This window comes from Procambarus clarkii, chromosome 83 (assembly GCF_040958095.1).
Source record: "Procambarus clarkii isolate CNS0578487 chromosome 83, FALCON_Pclarkii_2.0, whole genome shotgun sequence".
NCBI lineage: Eukaryota > Metazoa > Arthropoda > Malacostraca > Decapoda > Cambaridae > Procambarus > Procambarus clarkii.
Genome location: NC_091232.1, coordinates 9,099,838 through 9,109,696, shown reverse-complemented (window position 1 = coordinate 9,109,696; position 9,859 = coordinate 9,099,838). Strand labels below are relative to the sequence as shown.

General features: G+C 38.9%; 1 protein-coding gene across 1 annotated transcript in view; it reads left to right on the top strand.

Annotated features, from left to right (window-relative positions):
- Window positions 1-2,000: 2,000 nt before the first annotated feature.
- LOC123768643 (tubulin beta-1 chain) overlaps window positions 2,001-9,859 on the top strand; it is an 88,644-nt gene continuing 80,785 nt past the window's right edge. The window contains exon 1 of the mRNA XM_045759279.2: window positions 2,001-3,871. Coding sequence (XP_045615235.1) covers window positions 3,815-3,871 — 57 coding nt within the window. The 5' untranslated portion in view covers window positions 2,001-3,814. The remainder of the gene's footprint in view (window positions 3,872-9,859) is intronic.

Here is a 9,859-nt window from a genome sequence, read left to right as displayed (position 1 = left end):
CAAATAGCATTGGAAATAATAATTTAATAATTGTCAATCCAGTTTCTAAGTATTAATCTGCTGTGGAGCAATAATGGTATAAGCTCATTATTATATTGAGATCAACCTCGCGAAAAAAGTCACTTGCTATTCTTTACTCTGTTCTTTATTGCCGTATTTCTTTAGTTTCTACATTTATTTATAAATTAATCAGCAGAAATAAAATATTCAAACATAACTTTTAAGATTGTGTTGCTATTTTGTAATAAAACGGTATACGAGTAATTAGTGTTAGTAAATTTTGTTAACAGCTCTGAGACTCGTAAACAACACCAAGATACACCCAGTATTCACCTATTTGTACTCGCCTATTTGTGCTTGCGGGGGTTGAGCTTTGGCTCATTGGTCCCGCCTCTCAACTGTCAATCAACTGGTGTACAGATTCCTGAGCCTACTGGGCTCTTATCATTGTATGGTCGGCCAGTATGGTCATTGTATGGTCGCGTGTCGTCATTCCGACTAATGAACCTGAAATTCGAAATAATGTTAACAAAACAGAACCAGCTATCGAGTAAATTTTGTTAATACTTTTATATTTTTCAATTGTATACTTTTTTGTCGTTCGATTAAAGAAGGAAAGTAGGAAAAAATTATTTAACAAAAACAGATTTGTTTAGTATACAGAAAGCTTCAACAACATCAGATTCCTTGGAAAAATAAAAGTTAAAGAGATACTTCTGTCCACTTTGAATAACCGGTATAGAAATTGCCTCACTTCTTACAGGACCCACGTTCGATTCCCGATTGTCCAAGTGTTTTTTTTTCCTTACTCAAGTTGGCTACCATTCCTTCACTTCATCCTCATATTCCAGCACCTTGTCCTCAATCAAATCCCTTTCCAGGAGCTATATGGTAATACCCGGATTTAATGTTATTTTCTTATGATTGTTTTGATGGTAATCATGTCTGGAGTCGAGAATAGCCTTGAATTATGTTATGCTGTGTAGATTTGGAGTGCGCATGCTACAGAATGGATATATATCTTAAGGACAGCATGCAGAGAATGATAACATTAATCTCCAGCATTAAAAAATAAATTGATCGCATTTAAAATATACTTCTGAAAATCACAGACTGCGGTGATGATGTTTTAAGCGAACAAGATATGATCATTACCACACGGGGGTTTATATCCCACTTTGATATGGGTTTTGAGCAAATTAAAATCAGAACTTGCAACAACTGATTCATATTGAACAAATTTAGATTTAGAAAGGCAATAAGAAAGAATAGGTCTCGAAATTGAGTTGTGGATGGATGGAATAATATGCCAAGTAGCTTCATCGAAGCGAACACTTTGGAAAGTTTTAAGAACAGGTTTGACAGATGCGCGAGTGACAATGATTGGATGAAGGGGAGTACCTGCCTCTCAGGGGCCAGTAGGCGTACTATAGTGTTGGTGTGTACATGGTGGTGATGGTTCAGTTGATCGGGTGTATATTGTTATGGTGGTTCAGTGGTAGGGAAAGTGGCACAAAAATTCTGGTGTATATCGTGGTGGAAGGGCTGGATCTGTAGTCCATGTGTTAATAGTGGTGGTAATATCGTTCCAATATATCAGGTGTAGGGTGTTTATGGTTCATTAGCTCACATGTATATGGTAGTGTCATGATGGTGGTTGTGCATACTTGTGGTAGCACTAGTGAAGGTAATTATAGGTGCAGCGGTGGTGGGATAACTGAAGCGATGGTACTTAACAGTATCTGTAGTCAGCAACCTTGACTTGGTGAAGGAGTTAGGAACGTAGTAATGGAATCGGGCCGCTCCAGTCCACCTTTGCTGTGTCACGGTCTCTAAAACTAGGCATCAACAATATCACTGAATGATTCCACAACCTGAGACCGAGTTATAAATAATATCTCTGACACGGTAACATTCACCCTCAAATGTCAGGCGAGCAATAAATGGTCTGGCTGTAGACGGCCAGACCTGAAGCCTATTTGTCTCTGGCGGCTCAACCAAGCGTAAACAAATATGTGGAAGTTTTGGGACTGGTAAACCGTAGGCCATTATAGGACCTGCTTCTGATCCTGTCCATTCCATGTACGGTGGTGGACGAATGTCGACGAGAAACATTCGCAGTTGTAGAGTCTGACAGGTTATCTTGAGATGATTTCGGGGTTTTCAGTGTCCCTGCGGCCCGGTCCTCGACCAGGCCTCCACCCCCAGGAAGCAGCCCGTGACAGCTGACTAACACCCAGGTACCTATTTTACTGCTAGGTAACAGGGGCATAGGGTGAAAGAAACTCTGCCCATTGTTTCTCGCCGGCGCCTGGGATCGAACCCAGGACCACAGGATCAAAAGTCCAGCGTGCTGTCCGCTCGGCCGACCGGCTCCCGACAGGTCGCTACAACTGCACAAGAAACACAAATAAAAGAAGACAGAGCTTTTGATTCGCGACTATTTATGTACTTGAAGTTCTTTCTGAATATCAATATTCAGGATATTGATATTTTGAATATCAATATCCATGTGTACAATCAATATTGTACACGTGGCTCGGAAAAGAATACAAACTAGACAAAGCTATCGCGTTTAGGTGAGCGTGGCAAGATGCCACGAAACAAAATAATATTGTCATCAGACTGTTACAGAATATAGCTATTGAATCAAAACAGTCATCGAAAAAGGCAGGAGCCAAGAGCTATCCATCATAAAAACAAAGGTCCGGTGGGTTCGTGCACATACATGACCAGCGAGGGAGTCAACCTCTCTGTATCATTACTTAATAAGAGCCGGTGTCACTCCCTTTTAGCGGACTACAGCTCAACACTCGTTATTGACTGGTTTTCCATAAGTCACTGGTCATTTACTTCTGCGGTCATGCAGTTTTCTAATGGAAATGTGTACTGGGAGAGACAATGTATATTTATCTGCTTATTTATCGATGACCAGTCACTTTGGCTGCAAATTATATTCTCATGTATTAGACCGGCACGTGGTTCCCAAAGCCAACAGTTGCTACATAGGATATATGAAGAATTTCGGTGTTCTGCTGACAGCTTTTTTTCCTGTACTTAAGCGTATCGAAACACATACATTTCATTAAATAACCGAATTTTTATATGAAGTGTTCAATTTCAGCCATTTTCTGGAACTTGATTGGTTAAGGGTGCAAAATAACAGGTGGCACCTGAATTGCGCGGAGAGTGGTGGAGAGAGTGCGCAGAGTACTGACATTCTTGTCCGGACCTTACACCGGCTCTGCTCCCCGCCACACCTCGCCTCGCCTCATCTACTGCCACAATTGTCCTCTTATCGTGGGTCGGTCTGTCAGGTGTGACCCCCACGACCACCTCAGACCCGGTGGAGCGACCTGACCAGAGGCGGTGTGGACAGGTGACTCGCTTAATCTATTACTGTCCTTGTATGTATATTTATATACTGTATATATCCCAAATGGTTTCCTTAGTAATTCTGGAAGAAGATAGTTGAAAATCTTTTGATTAGTGGAAATAAAACCCTTTCCCTCGTTATAGCTGAACGTGAGGTGAAGCATCAGTACACCTGATTTGTTACTCCGTCCTCCTGCGTGTAATGAGCACGATAATTCGCGCTTTTATCAGTGTCCTGTGGTAAACAACAGACGAGTGAACTAACCTCTGCAATTCAAAATATCAGTGCAGTGATAAGAGTAAATTGATCAATAATGATTCAAACGGCACTTGACGCACGGGTCGCCGGCCGTGGCTAGCAAGAGGGAAGGAACCTACCGAGTGCGTGTAGAGTTGAGGAGACACTTGTAGTGTGGTCAACGAGGCGCTGGTGGCCAGCATGCGGGAGATCATCCACGTCCAAGCTGGCCAGTGTGGCAACCAGGTCGGCACTAAGGTCAGCATCCTCACTGCTTCTTGTACGTTATACGTGTAAATATACACGGTGGTCAATAGTACTATTTTACAGTAGAACTATTTAATACACATGTACACTGTTGTATTTTAATTTAAAACTATTTAATACACACGTACACTGTTGTATTTTAATTATATACTAATTTAATTGTTTAAATTCATGTATTTTTTTTAAATTTTGTTGCTGTTTTTACGTATCTGGGTGTGTTTAGAAGCTTAAATAGTTCCCAAGCTACTTGGGTTAATGTGCTGGTTACCAACAGTATTTAAGCATTTGTTGACAATTAAATTAAGAAATTCGAATATATGCATTCTTAAATATCAATAAATTCTTATATCATATTATGTGGAACCAGGAGGGGTTAGAACCAGGAGGGATTAGAACCAGGAGGGATTAGAACCAGGAGGGATTAGAACCAGGAGGGATTAGAACCAGGAGGGATTAGAACCAGGAGGGATTAGAACCAGGAGGGATTAGAACCAGGAGGGGTTAAAACCGAAGGGTTATTATTATTAACACTAATATATCATCCACCGGAATTGTTCCTAACAAAAATTACATCAAAACTGATAGACTTATATTTATTAACACACACATTACTGAACATTTCAATTCACATGTTTATGCGACATCGATCTAACCAAAGACATGAAAACAGAAAACTTATTTATAAAATGGATTTGTTGCAAACTCGGGCATAGTTTATGGCGGGGTTTTCCAGGCCTTTTCCATTCCCTCTAATGCGTATATATTTGGTTTCCGCCAAGGCTAAGGGTCCCCTTCTTCCAGCATGAGGAGGTACTCCCATTATATTATATATAATATATATATATAATATATATATATAATATATATATGATATATATATAATATATATAATATATATAATATAATATATATATATATATATATATATATATATATATATAAATGGTAGTAGTTTTTCTTGTAAACATGACATTGATCTTGCCTTTTTTATAATTTTCAATGTTTCTAGTACGAATCTTCTCTATATTCAAAATATACAAATACATTAAAAAATACTAAAAAAACACCAAAACACTTAAAATAATCGAACACACTCATTTCAATGAAAATAATTAAAACAGTAAAAAATCCTATTTAACTCAAATACACGTAAAAGCACTAAAAATACACTCAAAAACCTTGAAAACAAACTAAAAAACATATGCAGGCACTCAAAAACACAAGAATACACACAAAATAAACTGAAAAACATAAAAACACTCAAAATACATGGAAAAACTAGAAAACAATCGAACACACTAATAGCTGAGTTTTGTGTTCTGTTCGTTTTTGTAATTTGTGTAATTGTTAATCTCTGATCTGCGTTTGTAATACTGTTAAATATAAGTTCTTTGTTTTTCTGGTTAAAATGCATTTTAGTAGAAGTAAAGATTTTAATTAAACAAGATGTTTGTCAGGTCAATCGTCGTCCTGTTTAGAATAACAGTTTAGAGTTTACAATTAGAGATGATAACTCAAGACATTAAATTTTTCAAAGAATAATGCAAAATTTAGTCAGAAAAAATATCTTAAGATGCCCAATTAAAACTAACACTCGCCAATGATTTTAAAATATAAAAAAGCTATTTAAACTCAATGAAATGAGTTACTTTCTTTGATACCCGTATGGAACAGCTTATTGAAAAGGGGTGCTTGAGAATAATACAGTTAGTGTTTAGAATAGATAGGCCACTTGCATCTCTGTAGACCCGAGCCTCACTTTGTTCCACCTCAAGCATTTCCCTACGAAACACACTTGTTTGGATCCAGTAGTTTGTTATTGTTAGACTTTCTAATCAATTGCCTACGACACCTAATTATCTGCCTCTTTACCTGTCACTTTCCTCTCAGCACCTATTACTAGCCCCCATTACCTGACCTCCGTCACCCACTATCTGCCCCCCCCCCCTCCCCTCCCCTCATTCATCACCTGCTCTCGTCATCAATCACCTCATAATGAGAACCCCCATCATCAGACAGCTATTGACCATAGAGAATAAAGGTGTCAACTATAGTGCGTCATTGTCATGAGGACAACAGGAGCAAACGATCAATAAATTATAGCTGCGAGCTCTTGTTTCCTACTAGCATATTCCCCACACTCGCTCACTGTTCTCGCTGAGTGGCTTAGCGAGACACGACCAAAGATCACATTCACTCCAAAATATCTACAACTTAAGGGCATAAATTGCCCGTGCTTCCTCTTAGGTGGCTTAATCTTCATCAATCAATCGGTTTAGCGAGACAGTCTTATCTGGTAGACGGGAAGTTAATCTGCGGAAAGTATAATTCTATGTCTAATCTCCCATTGGCCCATGGGACGGTTTCTATTTATACACAACCACTCTGCTCGCGTACTTATTCAAACTATGCTTCAAACTTTCCGGTTAGTTTTCTTCTGATATTACTTCCTGTTCTGTTCCACAGATCTGCAACTTTATTAACAAATTAATTTGTCATTTTCTTTTCAAAGTCTGTTTTTATTTATTTGAAACACATTGTTTCATATTTTAACTAGGGTTTATATTTTTAGAACTCTGTTTATATCCCTTCCTTGTTAAACTGTTAATCAGTGTCAACCATTTGTTAACTTCAGTCGTGTCTACACATATTAGATACAATAAATTGTTTAGATAGACACTGTAAAATATTAATACGAAAACAATAAATAATTAGTAGAATGCTAGATAAGTTATGGATGCAAGATATTTTTAGCTGTAAGAATATTTTATTATTACATTTTATGTAGTAACTTCCCACATTGGGAGGTGGATGAAGGTTATGTCCTCATAGTCTCAGGATTTCAGCTCTATATATCAGTTCTCAATACACGAGAAGACCAACTAGGCCTCGCTATTCCTTAATGAGACGACCAGGGTAGTGAAGAAGGACGTCTCCTCCTTCATTGTGCTAAGATGATGAGTCTTGAGCACATCTAAGCATTAGAACAGTGAAGTCATCAAGTTGGCTCGTCCAAAATAAAACTAGTTACGCTTGGTTGTTACTGTGATAGGTCCGGAGTTAAGAACATAGATCTTTATATAGACTACGGTGCAATAGCTTAATTAAACCTCTTAATATACCATTTATTTATAAACTGACAAATTATAAGACGAAGGAGTAACCTATAGCGTTCCTGAACACACAAAGTCATTACCATCGCATTCTTCATGGGCAGTGTGTACCATTTGCGTGAAGCAGCCAGCGTAACATTATTATATCATTACTAACCACAAATTGAAAGGGGTAAATGCATTAACCCTTCCATTAACTCCAAGCTATAAATCAAATGCTGCCATACACAGGTTTGTTACAACTCAGTATTTGATGAGTACAGGGGACAACAGACAGGATGAATCTTCCACACAGTATAATAATAAAACAATTATCATAAATTAACCTTACTTACAATTAATATGTGGGTTTGTGCATACTTTAGCTGGGGTAAAGTAAGATGTTTTGGTTACGATGATCTAGGGAGTGTTTACAGTACATTACTTCGAACATGACCAAATGGAGTTTGAACCCGACGGCCCTTTGTTTTATGATGGGCTGGAATGTATACATTTTCAGCCACATAAATTTGTCTTTCGCAAACCAGAAGCATAGGGAACAAGCACAATCATACGATGATTTCAGTATTAGATTAATTTACTACAAAGCCTTACACTAAGTGGTGACCGGTCCCCTTGCTAGTGCTCAAATGTCAGTGGGGATGAGTGTGTGTGTGTGTGTGTGCCAGTGGTGGTCGCTCCCCCTTGTGGCACTCAGAAGTTAGTGGCGGCGGATGTGTGTAAGTGGTAGTAGGTCACCCTTTCCACACCTCCCCCCCCCCCTCCCTCAAAACATCTGGATAGTTATCTAGAATCTAGATATTTGTGATGGTCTGAAAGCATATTACGGTTCCAGTAATAGTCTACATTTAAACTGAGAAATTAACCTTTATTCTAAACAGAGATTAGTCTCAAGTTATAGCTTTATTGTATTATAAATCGTTGATTAAAATATAAAAAAGTTCATGCTGAAAACTTTTTCTTTGAAAAATTTGATTTTCTATAAACGGAATTCTCGGGTATACTGAAATAGTTTTCGAATTCCATATTTCACTTTATCGTCAATAACTCACCATATTACCATAACTAAGCATAATGAAACAAACTTAATCAAACCTTAATGTAATGAAGTAACCTTAATATAACCTAAACTTAACCTGATAGAGTAGATAATAGCACTAATTATGTAGTCGATCTAAATCCATTCCCGTGAGCGTATTTCCTCCCTGCGGACAGGCTGGTGGCGGCACTCAAGAGTCAGTGGCGGCGGGCGGGTGTGTGCGAGTGGTGGCCGGTACCCCTGGCGACCAACTCCCGCACCACGGTCACTGTCCTGAGCAGTGTTCATATTTTATGTAGCCCTTATTGCCTCAGCTCGGCCAGTAATTAGGCGGAGGTGGCAACGATAAGGTATGCGGCAGTGGGGGATTTACCTGGAGTGTAGTGCGACAGTCACGACTCGTGTCTAATTAATACACGCATGACAAATGATAAACCCGTATTAGTATGACATTATACACAAGTACATATAAGGTTTCACCGATACTTTAATACTCGCTTAAATTATACATGAGCCTTTTACACACACACGCGCAGTAAATTCATTTATCATTTTATTCACACGAATATATACACGCACAGAAGCAAGCAGTTCATACACACTAGTGATAATCAATTACTGTACTGTGATTAATGCAGAAATTATCAATTTGTCTGACGACTGAGTCACTGGGAAGGTAAACACTTGAAAATCAAATAATAAAGTGAAACAGTGGACAAAGTACACTAGGCGTTCCCGACGTGGAGTCGCAACATAAGGAATGTCGCAGGAACAACAGTGGAAGCTCTCCAGAACTGGACGAGTTTCTAAAGTTACTGGATCAGCCTGGCTGCGATGGCCTTGGACTACGAAAACAAACAACCTCACAGATCAGGCAATCACTAGGGAGGGCTGGCCAGCAGAAGAACTCTTAATTTCAACAGATAAACAGGACGACGACTAAGTACAGGCATCACTCGCCCGTGGAACCTACACCGAAGGTAACCGGGACCCTTTACCTGATGTGTAACAACATCATATAGTAACGTTAACACATGGACCAGGAAAATTGCAAGGAATTTCCTCAAGGATAGAATGAACAGATGGAGGGAAGAACTAGGTACACAACAACACACATTCAACAGCAAATAATAGAATGCTATGGGTAATCAGAGGCAAAGACTCAAAGCTTATCTTAAAGATAAAATTATGATTATACACAGTATGTATATATAAATTTCTATGACTGGAAAGTTAAGTAAACAATATCAAGAGAACCAGATATGGAGGATGAAATCAGGAAGAGGATGAAACAAATTAATTTAATAAAAGTTTTATGTACAAAAATAGCATGCTTAACATTAAAGAAATGGAGAAGAAATTAGTGAACATAGCATTCAATATAGCTACTTGACGATGTGTAACACAAGACGCTCACAGGGAAGTGAAGAGGAAGCATACGGTGGTATTTCATGGCCTCCATCCCGTAAAGGTATTCCTTATTCCGACTTTTACCCAGTTATTCATTCCTCCATCCTTGCCTGTTGGCAGGATTGTTGGTCTTCTGGTCTTGGTAACAAACTGCGTGCTCTTAAGAGTAGTGTGTCCCCATGGTCTTCCCCTATCACCGTAACCGGCGGTGGGAAACGGCTTTGGCAAGGTTGCGTATTGGCCATACATGATTAACTCACGGACACTTAATGGAGCGCCGCCCTGCTCCTTATTGTCCACATTGCATTGTCCCTCTTATAGTCGTGCATATCCTTGTTGAATGTCCTGACTTCCTTGTGTGTCCTTTTTGTCGATACTCGGATACAAAAATATTATTGTATGCCAGTAGCCACTCCT